The sequence below is a fragment of the Rhinichthys klamathensis genome, unplaced genomic scaffold, assembly GCF_029890125.1.
Source record: "Rhinichthys klamathensis goyatoka isolate OS25496 unplaced genomic scaffold, OSU_Roscu_1.1 h1tg000090l_1, whole genome shotgun sequence".
Lineage (NCBI taxonomy): Eukaryota > Metazoa > Chordata > Actinopteri > Cypriniformes > Leuciscidae > Rhinichthys > Rhinichthys klamathensis.
The window spans coordinates 3,368,763-3,392,147 of record NW_026606629.1 but is presented as its reverse complement, the minus strand read 5'-3'; the positions used below and the strand labels follow the sequence as shown (position 1 = coordinate 3,392,147).

Below are 23,385 nucleotides of genomic sequence, written 5' to 3'. Positions count from 1 at the left end.
GAGACGACACACTGTCCACTGTGGTTCTCCCTCACACATCCAGCCCCGCTGGGGTTGGATGCCATCGTACAGACGTGGCCGAGGCTGCGTCTGTACGCCTTTCCCCCAATCGCTCTGCTCCCAGCAGTTCTGGAAAGGGTCCGTCGGGACGGGGTCAGCCTACTATTGGTGGCCCCGTTTTGGCCGGCCCGAGTATGGTTTTCGGACATTATCCTGCTTCTGGCAGGCCCGCCATGGCAGATCCCTCTGAGGAGGGACCTATTGTCTCAGGCGGGGGGCTCAGTTCTCCACCCTCGGCCCGAGCTGTGGAAACTGTGGGTCTGGCCCCTGAGGGGGCACAGTACCTAGAAGCCGGCCTGTCAGCAGAAGTAGTTGAGACTATACTAACTTCCAGAGCTCCCTCCACGAGGAAGTTATACGGCCTTAAGTGGAATGTATTTTCCATTTGGTGCAGAGAGCATGATTTGGACCCAGTTAACTGCCCAGTGGCTTCAGTACTGGAGTTTCTCCAAGACCGCTTTTCTGCCGGGCTTACCCCATCCACACTCAAGGTTTATGTGGCTGCCATTGCGGCTTTCCACGCTCCTCTGGGTGATGGTCCTCTGGGGAGGCATCACCTGGTCGTACGCTTCCTCCATGGAACCTGGAGGATGAGACCTGCGACTCGCACCAGGGTTCCCTCTTGGGACCTGGCAGTGGTGCTCGAAGGGCTGGCCGAGGCCCCCTTCGAACCATTGGAGTCGGCTGAGGCCAAGAACCTTTCATTTAAGGTGGTCTTCTTGTTGGCTATTACTTCTCTGAGGAGGGTAGAAGATCTCCAGGCGCTCTCTATTTCCAATGAGTGCTTGGAGTTTGCTCCCGGCAACATTAAGGCCATCCTTCACCCCAGGCCTGGCTATTTGCCCAAGGTGCCATCTAATGTGGCATGGCCTTTGGTTCTGCAGGCATTTCATCCTCCGCCTCATGTGACGGCGGATGAGGAGAGACTTCATCTGCTCTGCCCTGTCAGAGCACTTCAGTATTACATCCAGAAGTCCTCCTCATGGCGGAAGTCGGACCAGTTGCTGGTGTGTTTTGGGTCTCCCAAGAAGGGGCTTCCCGCCTCTAAGCAGACCATCAGCAACTGGATCGTTCAGACTATTTCCCTGGCCTATCAGGTGCGCAATTTGCCTTCACCTATGGCCGTGAGGGCTCACTCCACCAGAGGCATGGCGTCCTCTAGAGCCCTCCTTTCAGGGGTTTCCATACATGATATTTGTGAGGCGGCTGGCTGGGCCACTCCGCACACAATCATGAGGTTTTACAGTCTGGACCTTCCCTCTACACCCGGTGCACGAGTGCTTTCGTCCTAGGTTGTGCCTGAAGTCAGTTTCACACTAGGATGAGCAGGGTTCGTTGTGGTATAGTGGGTATCTCGTTCCCCTAGTGTCGTCACCGACGCAGTTCGAGTCCCTCGAAAGGGAACGTCTCGGGTTACGTATGTAACCCTTGTTCCCTGAGAAAGGGAACGAGACACTGCGTCGGTTCGCCACACCTCACCCTGCTTGGAGCACTTGCTTCATAGCAAAGAGCTGACTTTGCTTGTGCCGGCGTGCCTTTGTACACATCCGTGTATGCCGTCACACGCTACGTCATCACGCAACGCCAATAGCTGAAGGGCGTTCCCCTAGTGTCGTCACCGACGCAGTGTCTCGTTCCCTTTCTCAGGGAACAAGGGTTACATACGTAACCCGAGACGTTTTCCTCTGCGTTTGTAATGTCTGGACAAAGGAGATGGGCAGCTGCTCGAAGATCTCTCCTTTGGAGAAAACTGTTGATTTTATACTCGAAAAATGTAAGTATCACTCCTTAAAAATTAATATTACCTCAGAATGAATTGCATTGTTAGCCCACCCCAAAACTTAAACAAAATAATAATAATAAATGCTGACCAATACTTAATTATATTACTTTTTTATATACAAAAAATTAAATTTAATACAATATAATAATAATATAATAATATTTAATAAATTTAATAAAACAAGCAAAATGTAATTTGTTTTGTCATATGACATAGTTATGCATGAATACACACACTTGATAAATGCAGTGAAACATCTTAATTGTCAGTCAAGCAATGAATTAATGTAATGTAATCCATCGGACGAGCATACTGACGTTTCAAAAGTACTGCTTCTTTCACGTACTGTTTTCTCCTACTATATAGTAGGAAAGTAGGCATATTCGAACGCACTATTAGTATACGTACGTCCGAATCTCGCGAGAATTAGTTCGTCAACCAGGTAATTCTCGCCTACTCTTTTATGATTCGTACTTACTTTTCTCTCGCCTACTCTTTTTCCCATACTATATAGTAGGGAAGTATGCAGTTTCGAACGCAGCCAGAGAGTCCAGCCTCTCTCAAGGAGTGTGGTTCCAGAGCCAAACCTGTGCGTGGAGGTGAGCCCGGCTATCTCTAGTCGGTACCTCTCTACATCCCGCACATGCTCAGGCTCCTACCCCGCCAGCGAGGTGATGTTCCACGTCCCTAAAGCCAGTTTCCTTGTCCAGACATCGGGTCGTCGGGGCCCTCGCCTTCCACTGCCGCCCGATCTACTATGCACCGGCCCCTTACAATCCCTCCTGCAGATGGTAAGCCCACGGGAGGGCGCGCCATGCCGGGCGATGTCTTGGCCCTTGGTTTTTCTTTCTTCATAAGGGGTTCTGAACCGCTCTTAGTCTGACCGTCACCAAGGACCTGTTTGCCTTGGAAGACCCTACCAGGTGCATATAGCCCCGGACAACATCTCCTAGGATCATTCGGGTACTCAAACCCCTCCACCACGATAAGGTGACAGTTCAAAGAGGGGCGACATCAACTAAATATATTTTTAAAATTAAATCCTATTTCTCTCATGGCTAAACTGCAGTAGCCTTATGATGCTACTTTAGTGCAACTTCACAAATCTCAGCGAACAAATACTCTTTTTCACCCCCGTTTTTCCCTTGACTTTCTACTGATACCTACTGATGCATGAAGTTTGCTTACTAACTGCTTCTACTTCACACTAGAGTCTATCTCCTTCTTTGGACATTGAATTTTTCTTCTTGTGCTCATTTAGTTTGGACAGTTTTTATATTCTTTTTATGTTTTATAAAGCACATTGAACCAATGAAACATGCTACGCACATTCAACGTTATTTTGTTATTTCTATTTACAAATCAATCAAATTGCAAGACGTAAATGGTCATGTGATCTACACACGGCAGGGTCCATGAGCGCCATAAATAAAATAGCCTTTTGGTCTTGTTCAAAAGCACTGTCATTTTCTTTCACTTTACTTTTTTAATGGAAAAAAAAATACTGAGTGCATCTTAAATATATGGACTGGCAACTATTCTTTATTGTAGTACCACAAAAATACATTTTAAAAATAAGAATCATTGATACGCCTCATGCTCATGAATCTCATGCCACCCATATTGCTGAAGCTCCTGTACTCTCCAGGCCTGAAGTAGGACATCTTGCCTCTGTAGTGGGGCTGCTCATACATGAGCCAGTGGCCGTCCATTACATGACAGGACTGGCAGTGAGACATGCGGTAGCGATCCATGATGCTGTCACAGTCGTCCATCATCTCGTACATCTGACCCATGAAGTTCTCCCTCTCGTAGATCCTCATTCTGTAGGATCCCCTGTGCTGCAAAGGTATGAACAGAAATGTACAAGTTGTGCTAAATTGTTATAAGAGCATTTAGTGAACAACAGCTCTAGGTAAATTTGTATGAATTATGCTCTTACCATAGGGATCATACGGCAAGATCTGATACACTCATTCATGCCAAACATAGACATGTAGTCAGCATAGTCACCCCTCCTGAAGAAATACTGATTTCCCATGTAGTTGGGACGGTCATACATCATGAAGCAGCCACTCTCTATTCTGCAAGAGTAACAGCGGCTCAGGTAGGAGGAGAAGTCACCACAGTCACCCATACACTCATAAGAGCGACCCTGGAAGTTCCTGTCCTCGTAGAAGATTATCTGTTTTGGAACACAACAGAAACAATGAGACTTGTGTACTTTGTACAAACTTGTGTACTTTTAAATGAGTAAAAGTAACATCCTAAAGATGTACTATTGTTTTTATATTTAAGTATCAGTAGTACTTACCCTGCCCATGATGGTAGTGGTAGTCTTTTAGAGCACTTTCGTACTGGTACACTAACCCTTTGCGCATGTTAACCCTTACATTTATACCTTCCCAAACCTAAAGAATATGTGCCTCCTATTGTGGAAACTCCTGACAAAGCAGCATGGTATAGAGGCCCATGAAAAGCTAAAGTACTTTTGTAATATGTCAAATGTAACTGAATCTCCCATTTCTATGTTTATCAGTCTCAAGTAGCCAGTAGATGGGTTTGCATCTTGATGTTTCTTTTGTGTTGAACGAACAATGAAGTGAACCTACAGTCACATGAGATGTAAGCACAGACTAGGCAATTCTTCCTCTACCAATCCATAAATACACTAAGAATTCATCGTAAAATAACCCTCTTTACATTTCAACCGAGCTGGCAGATCAACTTGACAAGATTCCCAGCATATTCAGGTATAGGAAAAACAAAACAAAAAAACAATCTCATTTTCTTTCCCTGATACACAAGTCTGTTAAGTGTGTTCATTACTATGCTAAATAGTAGGTATTGTAACCCTCTGTTTAAACTTCCTTAATCTAATATCTATAAATATATAAATATACAAACACTATGGGCCTCCCCAGCATGTACACACATGTATATATAAACTGAAGTAAATGAAAAAATAAAGAAAATGAGACAGTAAAAGGTAAAACGGTTTTGGAAGATGTAAACAAAAGCAAATAATAAAGCACATATGTTTAAAATGATAACGTGTAGCCACTTGCCTTACCACAATCATTTTATTTTCACTTAAATTACAAATATTGGGAAGAGGAAAATCAGTGTTTTTGACTAACTTGAGCAGTGTTCATACTGTGTTGAAAGTCCAAATTCACACATTTGATCAATAGATCAAACCACCAAATGTCTGTGTTGTAACATTGTTTTTGAAATGTTGAGGTATATTAGAACAATCTTCAATCATAAGAATTTAAATAAAAAAAAAAGTATTTTTTTTAACCTAGCATGTTCACAAAAATACATTTGAAATGAGTTCAAAGAAATTACCTTGCCAAAACCTATTGTCCTGCATCTCAATATATGTTTAAACATTACTTTAAATGTTGTAAAAGTATGGTATTTTAAACAGATCAATTTTGATTAACACTGTGTTTGACAAAATTAAAAATGTTATTGTGGATTGTATATAACCTGTAGGTTCATTCGAAATGGTCCACAATGAATGCACTCTAAACGTTTCCATACTGGTCTGCTGAGTCAGGAGGTTGTCGTCAATCTCAATAGCAAGCACACAGTTTTATTCAGTTCGCTCGGGTATAAAAGTAAGGGTGAGACCTGTCAGGAGGACAGAGCAGTGTAAAGGGAAGAGCATCCAATAATTAAATAAACAAATGACCACCAGCAGCATGAGCACGTGCAGGGTAAGTATTCATATAAATAACAACAAAATACAGCTTTCTCTGTCTCTCTAGTAGAATGCAATATTTACTGAAATGCATGCATACCTCAAAATTCCTAGTAACCTCTTATCTTTAATCTTCTCAGGCCGTCTTCTATGAGGAGAGAAATTTCCAGGGTCGCTCTTATGAGTGCATGAGTGACTGTGCCGACATGTCCCCCTTCTTGAGTCGCTGTCACTCTTGCAGAGTGGAGAGTGGCTGCTTCATGATGTACGATCGTCCCAATTACATGGGAAATCAGTATTTCTTTAGGAGGGGCGAGTACGCTGACTACATGTCTATGTTTGGCATGAACGACTGCATCAGATCTTGCCGTATGATCCCTATGGTAAGAGAACAATATATACTTCACAAAATGCTCTTATAACAGTTTATCAAAATGTGTACCTGTCTGTTTATATGTTTGCAGCACAGAGGATCCTTCAGAATGAGGATCTACGAGAGAGAGAACTTCATGGGTCAGATGTACGAGATGATGGATGACTGTGACAACGTCATGGACCGTTATCGCATGTCTCACTGCCAGTCCTGTCATGTGATGGACGGCCACTGGCTCATGTATGAGCAGCCCAACTACAGAGGCAAGATGTCCTACTTCAGGCCTGGAGAGTACAGGAGCTTCAGCAATATGGGTAGCATGAGATTCATGAGCATGAGGCGTATCAGTGATTCCTTCTATTAAAAAGTAAATTGTATTGATGTGAGAAAATGTGTGTTACTTGACAATAAAGCACTTCTGAACTACTCTCTTAAAACACTTTTGTTTAGTTTTAAGCATAGTGAAATGAAATGTAAGGCCTGTAAGTACTTGACTAGGACGGAGACACCATTATTTATTGGTCAAAAATTATGACTTTTATAATATTTCGAAAAACTTTAGAAATCCTTGAAATGAAATTATGGATCACTCACTGCAGTCATATTGTTTGGTCGATATAGAATACAAGTAATTCGATTCAAAACTGTTCCACTCTAATTGAATCTTCATTCACTTTGGGTCAGGATATCTTCAAACCTTCAGCCTGACAAAAATAATCTGAATGGATTTTCTGTATACAAAATGGTCTATAAAATGCTAATGAATTGAGCCTTCGCTAAGCCACACCCGAAAACCGCCACTGGCCAATCGTGTCTTAGCAACCGTAACTAGGCGCGGGAGGTCTGGCAAGCTTTCGAGCGAGGGAAACATGCCGAAGCGCTGTGCGTATGGATTGTGCAAATCTGATACCCGGTATCCTAAAAGTTTGGACGGGGGAGTGGAATTTTTTTCCCTCCCGAAAATCTAAAAGCCGAGGGGAGAAATGCCGGGTGTGGATCAAGCAGTGTGTGAGACCCCATTCACAACTACATGTCCACAGGATTAACAAAAACACCTATTGCTTGGAAGTTGGAAATAATGACGGTTCTTTGTTCATCATAATGCATATATTTTAACGTAAAATAAGACGATTAAAGACAAGATGGAGGCTCACTGACATACTTTAAAATATATTTCGGCATTTTGTTAATCGACAGCCTACTACCCCTGACTGAGTAACATTAATTTTAACCCAATCCGACCGCGGCTCTCCCGGTGTTATTCCACAAGATTTATTTCCTGTTTGATTTATAATTATTAGATTATTTTCACATCACTCACCCTGCTGTGCACGAACATAGCTGTTCCTCAATTTGTGTGTTTCCCATTTGAATGGTCAGCGTATGAGGCGGCTGCTGCTTGCGCTGGGACTATAGGCTTTAGCTTCAATTTTTATGAAATTATTCTATAATCGGTTGCATATTATGTCGTGGATATATCCCTCGAATGCATACTGCAGTCCCTTTTGTCTTGCTCTCTCAGATATTTCACATGTTCGCCAAAAATTACTAATTATCTCATTGGGAATGTCTGACATCGGTGCATACACACTGTAATAGACGTGCCAGGCACAAAAGCTTGACAGGCGTAGCAACAGTAACTAGGGAGGGCGGGGCTTAGCGAAGGGTCAATTTGACATGAAGTAAACAGGCAATTTGGCTGTAACTTGGTAAGGCTTTCACCAATTTAAATAAAGTTTTGTAAGTGTGATAACCAACATTTGCTGATGGTATGAGCAGAATAAGCATGACTATGAAAGGTGTAAACAAATATGTAATATAATTTGTGAATTATAGCTTAAAGGGACAGTTCACCCAAAAATTAAAATTCTGTCAGTAATTACTCACCCTCATGTTGTTCCAACCCCGTAAGACTTTCGCTCATCTTCGGAACACAAATTAAGATATTTTGATTAAAATCTGAGAGCTGGATCACTCCTCCATAGGCTTCTAAGGGATTGAAACTTGCCGGCCCAGAAAAGTTATTAAAGACATTGTTAACCCTCTGGGGTCGGCCGTCGCGCCGGCGCGACGAGCTCGATTTTTTCCTTATCAGTGCAAAAGAGAATCAAATTACTCTGTTGATTTTGATCTTACATATAAGTGTTGTACATCATTAGATCCTGTTAAGTATCTATTTTTTTTGTGGGTACTGTCAGTACCCACTGTCAGTAAAGTCCATTCTGAAACGCGTCCGAAAAATGAACTGTAACTCTGTCAATACTTGTCACAGAGATACGAGAGATGTATCTTTATGAAGCTGAAATTCTCTTTTAAATGAAGTAATTTATTTTTTTTGTAAAATATTTCCAGTTTATGTAATCCGTTTGAAACCAAGGAGAGGTACAGTTTTTTCGTTCTCCCTTCATTATCTTTAATTAGCTGAGGCCGCCACGCCCCCAGAGCTTTTCACATGGTAAATAGGCGATCTATGCATCGCACTCGCGGCACGCCCGCCGATCAATACCATAACAACACGAAGTAACTTTCTTCATCAGAATCACTGATAGTTCATCGCGTTTTGAGGATGGCAGCACGCTACTCCTTCAGAGGATTATGGACAGCAGGGAAAAATTCACCTTTTCCTCAGAGGAATTTGAAACTTGGACAACGAACGGCTGCATTTTGAAGAACGAATTGGCCCCGCCGATGATACAAGCTCGGAGTAAGTTGTTTAGTGTTATATAATTCCTTTTCTGATCATAGAGCTCAAATGAATTTTCAGACTATATTTTGCCTAGTTTTGGCTAGCTCTTGACATAGGAAATATTACCTATACGCTCGTGTAAACTTTTTGAATAACTGCTTAGGTTATAATGATTTAGTGAAATATATCGATCCGCAAGTTTTGCTTGGGTACTTCAGTGGTCTAGTGGCAGATCTTTTGCCAAGCGTGTCAGAGGTTACGGGTTCTAATCCAGTTTTTTTTCTCTCATCAAAACCGAATATGTTCATCAGTGGTTACAGTCTATATCAAGCAGGGACACACGTTTGTGTGCATTTTATTTTGTGATTTCACCGGAATGAATAGTGTCCGCCGCAACGGCGATAGATTGAAGAGCGCGTCCAAGTGAAGACTGCGCGCGTGCCGCCACAAGAGAACACTGTATCAATGACACTGATAGCAGCGGACACGAGCGCTTAGCTTGAGTTCAAAAACAAAACATTTTAGCGGTAGATCTCTTATTTAAGAGCGGACTAAATGAATGCTCTGCTAGTTAACTGGAGATGTTTTATTTGTATTAGGTACATCCGTGCCTCAATGTTTCCAAAAGTGGTGGGTACAAAATGACTCATGACGAAATCTGGTGGGGACGCGTACCCACCGCCCCCACCGAAATCGACGCCTATGCAAATATGTGATACTGTCTAAATACAATATATTTTTTATATATAAATGTTCAGTTTTGGTTAGTCTATTACCCAGGCTGCCAAGGCAACTGCAAAAGGCTGCAAATACAAATGGACAGATGTCAGCATCAGTAAGATGTACCGCTAACTTACCTAACTAGCCATCAGCCTTCAGAAATCATTCTGATATTATTTTTTTTTAATCAATGTTGGAAACAGTTGTGCTGCTTAATTTTTTTTAACCTGTAATAGTTTTTTTTTAGGATTCTTTGAATACATGTTTTTTTTATAAAAAAAAAAAACAAGTTTGGTCTTTTTATGTTTGTTTTTTTGAAAGGATGTGTTAAGTGATAGGAATGACTTTAATTCTTTACGTTCTTAGGAAAGATTTCTATTTTGAATAAATGCTGTTCTTTTTATTCATCAGTGAATCATTCTTAGTTCAGGCTGCCTCACAGCACCTTGATGGGCCATTGGGGGAGTGTCTTTAGTCTTCCCATCCAGGTGTAAATCACATTAATATTCATGGCCATTCACACTCCCACGCATACAGCAGTGCTGACCAAAAACTGACGTAAGAAATTTAAATCGTTATATTGTTGTTTGTGAAAGAGTGGTCAGAATGATTTTCACTTTATTTTGAAGTAAAAATTCTAGCCTACAAGAATAGTAACTCAAAGGTCTTGTGGACAACTATTCAGTATGTGTTAAATGGCCTTATTGCGGTGACATTTTTTTTCCCAAAACGTACTAACCACGCATAATATTTTTTTTCTATAAAATGCAAACATGTACATCCATTTTGCTCACATATTATTGTAGCAGAGTTTGTGCTGAATACAGCAAATTTATATCTTGGCAAATGGTATGTTTTAAGTAGCTGAAATAAGCACAAATGTCAGGGCATGTCAGGGCATGTCAAAACATCTCAAGGACCCCAAAAACACCTCAGACCCCAGAGGGTTAAAATAGTCCTAGTGACTACAGTGGCTCAATCTTAAGTTTATCAAGTGACGAGAAGAATTCGACGCTTATTTTGCTTTCAGATGGGTCTGCATCACTGGCGTCTCTGGGTGCTTCTCATTTCTTATTTGTGCATCCTCGTTTCCTTTCCTCGCGTCTCAGCTCCACCCCTAAAGGATGCGAGGGAAGACAAGGAAAGAAAAGGAGAACGGAGGAATCGAAGGAAAGCTTTTTTATACATTGGAATACTTGATCACTCGAGCATCACTTCACAGCGTCATCAGCAGCGCTCAAAGGATCTGTCGTTTGGTTATTTAAGAAATTCATAATAAATAATAATAATAAAGCAAGATACCCTGTTGAAATATGTGAGATGTGTGGTTTATTTAAACTGCAGAGGTAAAGTATAAATTAAAATTATTGTGACAGATGTGAAGGGGGAGGAGAATTTGAACTTGCGTCACGTTTAGTCGATAAAACTCTTCCGCAAAGGATATACCCGTGTATCCTCGCTCATGACTCCTCAGGAAGCCTCCTCACTCCTCGATCCTCGCCTCCTCGTGGTGGAATTAGAGTGTGCTTCTCAATTCTTATTTGTGCATCCTCGATTTCTTTCCTCGCTTCCTTTCCTCGCGTCTCAGCTCCACCCCCGGTAGGACGCGAGGGAAGGCTGCAAGGAAAGAAAAGGAGGACGGAGGGAGCTTTTTTATACATTGGAATACTTGATCACTCGAGCGTCACTTCACAGCGTCATCAGCAGCGCTCAAAGGATCTGCCCTTATGTTGTTGAAGTTTGGTTATTTAAGAAATTCATAATAAATAATAATAAAGCAAGATACCCTGTTGAAATATGTGTGATGTGTGGTTATATAAACTGCAAAGGTAAAGTATAAATTAAAATTATTGTGACCGATGTGAAGGGGGAGGAGAATTGATACGTGCGTCACGTTTAGTCGATAAAACACTTCCGCATAGGATACACCTGTGCATCCTCGCTTATGACTCCTCTGGAAGAATCCTAACTCCTCGATCCTCGCAATTATAGAATTGAGATGTCCTTCAAGATGGCTGTGCTCGATCGGTTTCCGGGTCATAGGATGGAGGACGGAGGAGCGAGGAGACGAGGAGGGATATTGAGAAACAACCAGAGAATTGAGATGTCTTTCAAGATGGCTGGTGCGACTTCCGGTGAGGCGCGCAGCGAGATGGTCACATTGCATTGAGCTCCTGCCAAAAGGCCTTTGAATGACAGCCTAACTGCTTATTTTTTGCAACAATTTGTTTATTTAACATACCGGACAGTGTTTATTTTCGTTTTTATTCTGTTCTTTTACATCAGTGTAACAAAGTTCGTCTTTATGGAGGAAGAAGGAGACAGGGTCGGCGAGATTGGGACTCGTCCGTTGTTTATTTCAACCAAAAATAATAAATGTTGTGCACACAGCACGTTCACCGTAGTTTTACTACAGCAACAAAATAACTCAAATAACAACTCATTCCACGCTGGTTCAGCTTCAAGGTCTTCCACAGCTTTGCATAAACTCTTTCCACGCTGCTTTCAGCTGTCCCAGTTTTTCTCTTTGCTCACGCACGAGTCACCAGTCCTCCTCTCTCTCTTCATTCTCTCAGTCTGTGGGTTTTTATGCGTCTCCCCACGCCAATCACTGCAATCAGACACAGGTGTTTATCATTTGCACTTGACCCACTTACCCACCGCCGCGCCCTCTGACTCGTCTCTCACTACAGACGGCGCTAAAACCACGCCCCCCTCATCACATACCCCCACCGCCCGACTCAGGCCGGGGAACCGTCCGGCCTGCAGCCCCCCCCCCCCCCCCCTCCTGGAGAGAAAGTCGGCCACAGCCATCTGCGTCCCCGGCCTGTGAACCACCTGAAATTTAAACGGTTGTAAAGCCAGATACCAACGGGTGATCCGCGCGTTGGTATCTTTCATGCGGTGGAGCCATTGAAGGGGAGCGTGGTCCGAACACAGGGTAAACTCTCGGCCCAGGAGGTAGTATCGGAGGGTGAGGACAGCCCAACGGATGGCCAAACACTCCTTTTCTATGGTGCTGTACATCGTCTCTCTCTTGGAAAGCTTCCGACTGATGTACAGCACCGGCCGTTCCTCCCCCTCCACCTCCTGGGACAGGACCGCACCCAAACCCCTGTCCGAGGCATCCGTCTGTAGGACAAAAGGGAGAGAAAAGTCAGGAGCATGCAAAAGCGGTCCGCCGCACAGAGCAGCCTTTATGTTGGTAAAAGCCTGCTGGCACTGCTCCGTCCACTGAACCGTATCTGGAGCGCCCTTTTTAGTTAGATCAGTCAGCGGGCTAGCGAGGTCCGAATAATTGGGAACAAACCGTCTATAGTATCCCGCTAGCCCCAGGAACTGTCTAACCTCCTTTTTGGTCTTAGGACTCGGACAGGTCGCAACCGCAGTAGTCTTATCAATTTGGGGACGCACCTGTCCATGTCCTAAGTGGAAGCCCAGATACCTTACTTCAACCCGCCCAATTGCACACTTCTTCGGGTTGGCCGTGAGCCCAGCTCTTCTCAGCGTTTTCAGAACAGCACGCAAATACTGCATATGTCGCTGCCAATCATTACTATAAATAATGATGTCATCTAGATAAGCAGCGGCATATGCAGCATGCGGCCGGAGAATTCGGTCCATTAAACGCTAAAAAAGTCGCCGGTGCCCCAAACAACCCGAACGGAAGTGTGACAAATTGGTGCAATCCGAACGGCGTGGTAAATGCTGTTTTTTCTTTAGACATTGGAGATAAGGGGATCTGCCAATAACCTTTTGTTAAGTCCAGTGTCGAATAAAAGCGAGCAGAACCAAGCCGATCAAGCAACTCGTCAATCCTGGGCATTGGATACGCATCAAACTTAGACACCGCGTTCACCTTCCTATAATCCACACAGAACCGAATCGAGCCGTCAGGTTTTGGTACCAAAACGATCGGGCTCGCCCAGTCACTGTTGGACTCTTCTATGACCCCCATGTCCAGCATTGTCTCTAATTCGGCCTGAACGGTTTTCTTTTTATGTTCAGGTAAACGATACGGGCGGCAACGTACCACGACCCCCGGATCTGTCTCAACGTGGTGCTGAATGAGGTTCGTTCGACCAGGCAGGGGCGAGAACACATCGGCAAATTCTGCCTGTAGGGATGTGATGTCAGCGAGCTGCGAGGGCGAGAGGTGATCACCAGAGGGAGCCAGAGCGAATGACTGGGATTTAACATACGCTTCTGGCCCGAGATCCTCCTCTCCAGTCACCACCGTCGCCAGCATCACTGCCTCAGCCTCAACCCATTTTTTTAGCAGGTTGAGGTGGTAAATCTGACGTCCCCCACCCCGATCCGATCGAATTACCTCATAGTTGAGATCACCAACTCGCCGTGTGACCTCAAACAGGCCCTTGCCACTTTGCGAGTAATTTCGAGCTGGACGTGGGAAGTAATACAAGTACCTTATCTCCCGGTGAGAATTGACGAAGTTTAGCCCCCCTATTGTATTGCTGTCTCTGTCTGTCCTGGGCCTGTAACAAATTCTCCAAAGAGAGCCGCCCCAATGTGTGGAGTTTTGTTCTCAGGTCCAGGACATACTGAATTTCGTTCTTACTAGCGGACGGTCCGTCCTCCCAAACCTCCCTCAGTACATCCAACACCCCACGGGGCTGGCGACCGAAAAGAAGCTCGAAGGGGGAAAACCCCGTGGAGGCTTGGGGGACCTCGCGTACAGCAAACAGAAGGGGTTCCAACCATTTATCCCAATTTTTGGCGTCTTCGTGAACGAACTTACGAATCATGGTTTTCAATGTACGATTAAACCGTTCGACCAGGCCGTCCGTTTGTGGGTGATAGACGCTGGTGCGAATCGATTTAATGCCCAACAATTCGTAAAGCTCGCGTACCGTTCGTGACATAAACGCCGTGCCTTGATCGGTGAGGATCTCCTTAGGGATCCCCAGCCGGGAGATTAAAGAAAACAGCGCGCTTGCCACACTCTTAGCGGAGATATTGCGAAGCGGGACTGCTTCTGGGTATCGTGTTGCGTAATCTACCAAGACTAACGCAAAACGATGCCCTCGTGCTGACCGTTCTAATGGCCCGATGAGGTCCATACCAATTCGTTCGAAGGGGACCTGCATCAGCGGAAGGGGGCACAAGGGTGCTTTTGGGTTGGCCGGTGGATTAACCAACTGACATTCACGACAAGACGCGCACCACCTGCGCACGTTCTCGTGAATGCCCGGCCAAAAGAATCGGGCCATGAGACGGTTTAGTGTCGCCGTTTGCCCCAAATGACCGGCCATCGGATTACAGTGAGCCGCCTGGAAAAGCATTTCCCGACGGCTCTTTGGTACTAACAACTGGGTTGTATCCTCCTTTGTCTGGGCGTCTTGGGTCACCCGATACAACCTATCTTTGATCACACAAAAATAGGGGTAAGAGAGCGGTTGGTCCGGGAGGAGTAGCTGACCGTCGATGGAACGGACCTGGTCAAACGCGCGTTTTAGCGTCTCATCCTGGGACTGCTCTAGGGGAAAATCATCGCGCTCGGAGAGGATATTTCCCTCCAAAGTGCTCTCTTCCCCTACAGCAGTACCCAGAGGCCCCGGTACAGCATCCCCCACCTGAATCACCGCTGTCTTCCCCTGGTGCTTCTTTTCCCAAGAGACATCCGCACATAAAACCCCCAATAACTTCTTGAAACCAGGCCAATCGGTACCCAAGATTAGCGGATGTCGGAGGTGCGGGTTAACTGCAACCTCCACACTATGTTTTTGTCCCCTAAATAGAATTTCTACCGACATTAAAGGATAACTCACCACCACACCGTGCACACACCGCACCTTAACCACGCGGCTGTTATCCAATGCCCCAGATCGAACCAGGCTTTGATGAATCGAGGTTTGGTTGCATCCTGAATCCACCAAAGCCTGATAAGTACCCCCCTTTATACTCACTGGTATTTGGTACGGGCCGGCTTGATCGGGGGCGGCCTTTGGCGCGTCGGGGACCCGAACCAGTGTCCCCACCTCCATCACCGGGCACCTGTCGATGAAGTGGCCCGGGTCCCCACAGCGCCAACAGGCCGGCCCAGGTTTTACCGCTGTTCCAGCGGCAGGAAGTGGGCCAAGGGATTGACGTGGGGAGAGAGGCGCCAGCTGCGCCAGGGTGGAAAGTTCCCCAGCCGGTGTCCCCCTCGTCGCCGTCCTCGCGGCCGCGCCATTGTCACCGGACCACCCGGACCTCCACCTCGGCGCTGGTCTGGGTGCAAAGCCTCCTCGCGACCTAGGAAGGGGAACAGGCTTTGTAGAAAGGGAGGGGGTAGAGGCCGGGGAAGAGAGAGAGAGAGAGGGGGAGAGAGAGACAGATGGAAGGGTTTCGCCGACCCCAGAGCACGCCACCATGTGATCCTCCGCCAGTTGGATGGCCTGGTCCAGCGACGTCGGGCGGTGGCACTGGACCCACTGTGCAGTTTTCTTGGGGAGCTTCACGATAAACTGTTCCAGTACCACCTGGTCGATAATCTGCTCGACGTCGCTTCCCCCGGCCATCAGCCATTTGCGGCAGGAGTCCCGGAGCTGTTGCGCCATCACGAAGGGCCGGCCGGACTCGTCGAGTGTCAGAGACCTGAAGCGCTGGCGATGCTGTTCCGTGGTCCGACCGACCCGTTGCAGGATGGCGCGCCGTAGGTCTTGATAGACCAGGAGACTCGCGACTGGCAGCTGGTGGGCGGCAACCTGCGACTCCCCTGACAGCAGCGGGATGAGACGCAGTGGCCAGTCTGCCCTGGGCCAGCCCCGGGTCTCGGCCATCCTTTCGAAGAGGTCCAAGAACGCCTCCGGGTCGTCAGCTGGACCCATCTTCGATAAGGTGAGCGGCAAGGCCGAGTCTGATGTTGGAGGGGGGCTGGCCGGAGTCTCCCGGTCCAAACAGCTCCGGAACAACTCGCGGTCTTCCTGTTGCCCTTGGAGCAGCGCCTGAAAGCGCCGCTCGTGCTCCTCCTTAACACTCAGGAGGGCCTGATGTTGGTCTCTTTGAAGAGCCGCGAGTGACTGGATGATGTCCGCAAACGGCGTTCCTGACGGGTTCTGCATGGCGGCGGCCGATCTCCTTCTTCCCGGGTTTCGGCACCAGTGTAACAAAGTTCGTCTTTATGGAGGAAGAAGGAGACAGGGTCGGCGAGATTGGGACTCGTCCGTTGTTTATTTCAACCAAAAATAATAAATGTTGTGCACACAGCACGTTCACCGTAGTTTTACTACAGCAACAAAATAACTCAAATAACAACTCATTCCACGCTGGTTCAGCTTCAAGGTCTTCCACAGCTTTGCATAAACTCTTTCCACGCTGCTTTCAGCTGTCCCAGTTTTTCTCTTTGCTCACGCACGAGTCACCAGTCCTCCTCTCTCTCTTCATTCTCTCAGTCTGTGGGTTTTTATGCGTCTCCCCACGCCAATCACTGCAATCAGACACAGGTGTTTATCATTTGCACTTGACCCACTTACTCACCGCCGCGCCCTCTGACTCGTCTCTCACTACAGACGGCGCTAAAACCACGCCCCCCTCATCACAATCAGCATCGTAAAATGGCGTCAAAGAAAAGTGCAGGCTCGCCGGCCAAACAAAGCCCCGGTAAGCGATTCAAAACTAGCCTGAGCTCTGGTGCTTCGCCAGCTAGTTTACTCCCCGAAGAAATCTCCTTGCTCATTAGGCAGACGGTAGAGGCAGAGAGAGAGACGCTACGAGGCCTTGTAACCAAAATGCTGAGTGAGACTTTGGCTAAAGCTTTAACTACGGGTGAAAGTCAAATAGCTGAAAATGGGGCATTACTGAGATCACTGAACAACGACATCAACACTCATGCCAAAAATATGGAAAAGGTGACCGCTAAAGTCGACACAATGCACTGAGTGCTCCGTCAGACTAAAAAGGACACCAACCACTGTCTCACAGAGCTAGACAGCCTCAAGAAGAAAGTCACCGAGATGGAAGATAGATCGAGGAGGAACAACGTGAGATTAATTAACTTACCAACGGGGGCGGAAGGTGATGATCCAGTCGGATTTCTTTGTAAAATGCTCCCTCAGTGGATCCCGACACTGGCCCGGAATTCCATAGAAATTGACAGAGCCCATCGAATCTTCTCTGCTAACTCTGCCAGGCCGTGTACAATGATCTTCAGAGTGCTCCGTTATCGTGATCGTCAAGCCATTCTGCAGGGAGCTCGTAGCACTTAACCTAAGCACTAAACCTAAAATGAGTCCAATTGGGAACTCTCTCCCAATTGGACTCAAACTGCAGAACAATATTAACATCTTTACCAGAGAGCTCAAACAGTGGCTTAAATCGGGCCAAAGTTGTACCCATGTGTAAAATGTGCCTTGTTTTGCTTAATGTGTTTTTATCTGTTGTAAAAGCCCCTATGGACAGGTGTTGAAAATTAAATCTTAAAAAAATCTTGAAAATTAAATCTTATGGCTTAAATCGGGCCAAAGTTGTACTCATGTGTAAAATGTGCCTTGTTTTGCTTAATGTGTTTTTATCTGTTGTAAAAGCCCCTATGGACAGGTGTTGAAAATTAGCACATGTGCTATAACACTTTAAACAATGCATCTGGTTCGTCCAATGTTATTGCTATGTCCATATTAAATAAAAAAATAATTTAAAAAAAAGCTACCAGACAACACTCAGCTGGAATTCTACGCCGACTACAGTGCAGAGAAGAAACAAATACAAATCAATCCGAGCCCAATTGCGACAGAAAGGCATCGACTCGTTTTTGATCTACCCAGCCATCTTGAAGCTCACGTACAAAGGGGACAAAATGTCGTTCGATTCAGCAGAGGAGGCTGAACTGTTCTTCACAGGACAGGACACTGCTTCAACTCTACAGAGTGAGAATAATGCCAGGTCTACTGCTAGAGAATCCTTGCGCTTCACTGACATGGAATGACTACGAGCAGGTCAAAATGTGTAGGCATATGATGCTAGAGTTTAACATGATGCTTGATGCTTAAGTTTTTGTTTTTGTTTTCTTCGGTGGTTGTAAGCAGTTTATCGTATTCTCTGATCTATTAGATAGCATGATTATCCCCCATTTTGTATTTTCCTTTATCTTGTGAATCAAGATTTTTTAAATATTTTTCAGTTATGAAGCAGTAGAAGCTGTTCCAATCAGGCCTAATAGGCACAGGTTCATTGTTAGACATCGCTTCGTGGTTCTCACAGATGACAATGTGGGTTGGGGGTGGGTTTAGGGAAGGGGGGTTGGGGTGTTCAGGGGGTTTTTCCGCATGGGATGGATATGTTCTTGCACAGTCATTTCTTTCTTGACAGTAGTTTCTCATATCTCATTATATACATCGGCAGTTTATTTGGTTTATTAACTTTATCATACACAGTTTGTTTTGGGCTTACCTCAATAGGGACAATGGATAGATATAATGTTTTGACATTTAATGTGAGAGGGCTCAATTCTCCATTCAAAAGGTCCAAGCTCTTAGATTTCCTTCATCGCAAAAATGTTGATATAGCACTGTTGCAGGAAACTCATCTTAAACCTAACGATACTTTAAGACTACAAAATAGGAGATATAGAATTGTTGCTGCCTCATCTGATGATAGCAGCACCAAGGGGGTAGCTGTGTTAATGAGACGTAATCTGACCATAAACATAGTTAAGGTTAGCTCGGATATTTCAGGAAGGCTAGCATTTTGTTGTACCTCCATTGAAGGAAAGAAAGTAGCCTTTATTAGTATTATGCCCCAGCTATCTTTGACGGTGCATTTTTTTCAGAACATTACAAAAGAATTGCTAACTTTAGACGAGTACCATTTGGTTATTGTCGCGGACATGAATGCAGTTTTTGATAACATCCTAGACAGATCCACCACTGTTGCTACTCACACTCAGATAGCGTCCTCTAAGGCTCTAGGTAATTTAGCAAAGGACCTCAATTTGGTGGATTTTTGGAGACTACATAATCCTTCATCAAGGGATTACACATATTACTCACCTAACCATAAGTCTTTCTCTAGGATAGATTACCTACTTACTTCTATTGATTTGGTTTCTACATCTTCGTCAAAAAATCTTCTTCCCAGACTTATCTCAGACCATAATCCTATTGAAGCAACATTTAGTTTTGGAGATATTAGGGACAATAAGTCTTCTAGATGGAGGTTTAACTCCTCATTACTACAAAATGAAAAGTTCCTCAATCAGCTCAAGCTTCAACTCAACGAATTCATAGACATTAATAAGGGGAGTGTAGAGAACCCAATGTTCTTATGGGCCTCCATAAAAGGTTTCCTCAGAAACAACGTAATCAGATTTTCATCTTACATTAAGCGTAATAGACTTTGTCAGATTTCGGATTTAGAACTAAATGTGAACAAATAGAAACTCAACTTAAAAGGAATTATAGTAAAGACACAGAATCTCAATTGAAGACACATCAAGCTGAACTGAACAGTTTGCTACGGCATAGAGTGGAATATTTAATGCATATTACTAAACACAAGTATTATTCACAAGGCAGCCGCCCGAGTCATCTTCTTGCCCTGACTCTGAAACGTCAGGAGGAAAGTCAATCAATAGCATGCATCAAAAGGGACCAGGGCGAAATGGCAACAACTAATCTAGATATAAATGAGGCGTTTGCATCCTTCTTTGCCAAACTGTACTCTAGTGAATGGCAGCCCTCGGAGAGTGATTATACAAATTTCTTTACCAATCTGAATCTTCCCACTCTTTCCATAGAGGATGCAGAACATCTTGACTTGCCTATCTCACTAGAATAATTATATCTAGCGTTAAGAAGTATGAAGAAAGGGCAAGAAACAGATCCAAATTCAGCCCTTTATGATCTTCATCTCCATTTCTCAGCAGCGACCGCAAACGTCAAATCCCGCGCTCAGGCGCGCTGGTGATGAATTCAAATTCAAAAAATGTGCCTTCAAGAAGCGTTACGACATGTTTTACGGCCGTGATCTCAAACGCTCATTGGCTCTTGCCTGCTTCGTCACAGATTGCGACATGCCGTGTTTCAGTCGGTGTAGTACATTTGAAATGGAGAAGCGCGCGCGCCTTCACCATTGCCTTCACAGAGCGAACCGAAACCGGATTAACATTTTCATGGATTAATAATTTATACTCTGATCTGTACCTCATACACAACTATTATAATACTGCCAGAGAGGACTGCGGCTGCAACGCATCATCATGTGAACGACTTTTGGTACCGTTTTTTTTTACATTTTTCGCAATAAACAAATTATTGTTATATATTACACTTATTACACTTATACACATATTATAATTATAAATATACCGCCATGTCATCTGCGCTCTCTGCCTGGGACTCGAGCACGCAGAACTCGCCCTCGCGGATGGAGGATGCGACTTCTGTGAGAGCCTGCCGTTGTCGTCCCTGCGGGCACGACTTCTGGCAGCAAAATCCGCTCCCGCGCCGCCTCCCTCTTCGCCGCGTAAGAAGAAACGCCGCTCCCAGAGGCCGCCGGAGCCCCCTGCGGAACCATGCGGGCCGCCGCCGCCGCTTCCCGCTTCCCGCTCTCCCTCCCCGCCCATGCCGGACATACAGTTGCCGCCGAGTGGCCGCTCTGCCGCTTCCGATGACGCCGCGGAGGAGAAGGATTCCTGTTCACTGCTCGCATCAGACAGTGAAGAATGGTCATCTCTCGGATCCACGAGAGAGTCGGCGGGGATCCGCGCCGGGATAGAGGAGGAACTAATGCGCCTCCTCTCACAGGCCGTCGAACGCCTCGGTCTCGAGTGGTCTCCTCCACCCGAGCAGGCCCCGAACCGGATGGACGGCAGCTTTTTTCATCGGCGCTCGACCCCCGCGTGCAACCGGGCCGCCCCATTCCTGCCTGAACTTCACACAGAGCTGACGAAGTCCTGGAATGCCCCGCTCTCGGCTAGAAACCGCTCCGATATATCGCAGCCGCCGAAAAAGGTTACTCAGCCATGAGGACTTGGTCGCCGCACACCTCTGCCCGCCCTCTGCTAGATGGCGCTCTTCCCCCACGCTTCCTTCGAAAGCTTGCAGAGCGACCTCGAGCTTTCATGCTCGCGCCTACGCCGCCGCCGGTCAGGCCGCCGCAGTGCTACATTCTATGTCTGTCCTCCAAGTATTACAGAGCGATATTCTCCGTGAGTGGGCCGAAAGCGGTAGAAACCCCTCCCCCGCTGTCACGGATCTGAGAAGTGCTACGGACCTCGCCCTTCGCGCCACTAAAGCCGCCGCACAAGCTCTGGGGAGATGCATGGCCAGCCTTTGTGTAGCCGAGAGACACTTATGGCTCACGCTCGCCGACATGGGAGATTCTGAGCGCGCCGCGTTTCTTAACGCGCCCCTCTCCCCGATGGGCCTTTTTGGATCTGCTGTCACGGGAATTGTCGATCGCTTTTCCGAGGTCCAGAAAGCTTCTCAGGCGATGAATTTGTTTCTGCCCCGCCGCGCTAGCTCTTCCGCGGGCCGCTCTCGCGAGCCTCCTGCCAGAGCTCCACCACAGCGCCCCCCTCCGCAGACTCAAACAGCCCAGCGCAGACAGGGCGGCCGCCCTCGCTCTCGCTCTGACAGCCGCCGCAGACCGCCGCCCCCACGGGGCCCGCGACCTAAGATTACGCTGAAGCCTGATCATCAGAAGTCTGCCTAGCAATGTTAAGAAAACGACGGTGCTCTCCCGCTGCGGCCGGACCGCCGTCAAAGCTTCGCCCTCTGCCAGTCCCCGTTGTTTCGCCGACTGCTGTAGTGTTGACCGCCACAAACAAGCCGGTGTCCCAGCCCGCTTGCGAGCGACAAAAAGCCGTTTTTACGGCTACCCAGAGATAGTCCAAAACGTGGGTTCGTGGAAAAAAGCCCATGTTAACAAGCTGCCAATTGGCGCACTATGGGCGCGAGGGATCGTAGGGTGAATTTGGATGACAATTGCCCACAGACTTGGTAGAGAGTGGGCCTTTATTAATAACCCCCCTATTCACGGATCCTTACTTACTTGCCACGGAACCGTTGGTTTTCGGACAACTCTAGTGGGCGATAGAGAGCATATTGCCCCATGACCCCCCCCCCCCAACCCCCCCAACCCCCCCCCCCCCCATCCCACTAACCCATTTTTTGTCCAATAACCCACTGTATTGGGCAAATGCCCCCCCACCCCCCCCCCACCCACCCCCCACCCCCCCCCCCCCCGTCCCACGGACCCATTTTTTGTCCAATAACCCATTATATGGCGCAAACTTCCCGTTGACCCACCCACTCCCAGGCCACGCCCCCGTCCCACGAACCCACTTTTTGTCCAATAACCCACTGTATGGCGCAAACTTCCCGTTGACCCCCCCCACCCACTCCCAGGCCACGCCCCCGTCCCACGGACCCACTTTTTGTCCAATAACCCACTGTATGGCGCAAACTTCCCGTTGACCCCCCCCACCCACTCCCAGGCCACGCCCCCGTCCCACGGACCCACTTTTTGTCCAATAACCCACTAAATTTACCAAAAGTTCCAAACGGGGACGCAGGGTCGTGGGACGTTGAGATTTGAGATTCTGGCCCTCCAGGGGCCCCTGACGCGGGGCCCCGAAGCGCGGATCTCTAGGGCCTTTAGAAAAATTTGACATTGCTCTAGCGCCCCCTGCTTTTGGTATGTCGGTCAGGGAGGGCCAAGGGGTCAGCGTGCCGAATTTGGGGCCCCGGGGACATTTCGAAAAAAATCCCACTCGCCCATTGAATGAATGTATTTTGCCACAGTGGTTTCTCGGACGACGCTTCGAAAGGGCCGACGGACTAGGGGGCGCCGTTTTCCGACTCGCCACGGCCCCCTGGTGCGGGCGGAGAAGTTTGGTGGCCCTGGGGCCTCGTTCAGTGGTCGAAAGGTCAAAAAAGTGTGAAAAACACGTTACAAGGGTCAAAAAGGTCAAACCAACGGAACGCGCGACCGCACGGAGACGGAAGGTCGCGGGAGCCCGAAACTCGGCGAGTTCCGTCGTCTGGTGGCCCCGAGTCGGGCCCCCGAGTTTGAGGGCCCTAGCCGCTTGCCAAGCGTTTAAAGTCCGGACGAGT

At 46.8% G+C, this 23,385-nt stretch overlaps 2 protein-coding genes across 2 annotated transcripts; one reads left to right on the top strand and one right to left on the bottom strand.

Annotated features, from left to right (window-relative positions):
- Positions 1 to 3,364: 3,364 nt before the first annotated feature.
- Positions 3,365 to 4,220, bottom strand: crygm2e (crystallin, gamma M2e). The gene is made up of 3 exons (XM_056251870.1): positions 4,158 to 4,220; positions 3,786 to 4,028; positions 3,365 to 3,684 (listed from the first exon to the last, which is right to left on the bottom strand). Exons 1-3 carry the CDS (start codon positions 4,164 to 4,166, stop codon positions 3,412 to 3,414), a joined length of 525 nt encoding a protein of 174 aa, XP_056107845.1. The 5' UTR covers positions 4,167 to 4,220; the 3' UTR covers positions 3,365 to 3,411.
- A 1,242-nt stretch (positions 4,221 to 5,462) lies between these two features.
- On the top strand, positions 5,463 to 6,362 carry LOC130085874 (gamma-crystallin M2-like). Its single transcript, XM_056251858.1, has 3 exons — positions 5,463 to 5,568; positions 5,693 to 5,935; positions 6,017 to 6,362. The coding sequence occupies exons 1-3, from the start codon at positions 5,539 to 5,541 to the stop codon at positions 6,287 to 6,289; spliced, it is 546 nt and encodes a 181-aa protein (XP_056107833.1). The 5' UTR covers positions 5,463 to 5,538; the 3' UTR covers positions 6,290 to 6,362.
- Positions 6,363 to 23,385: the final 17,023 nt, after the last annotated feature.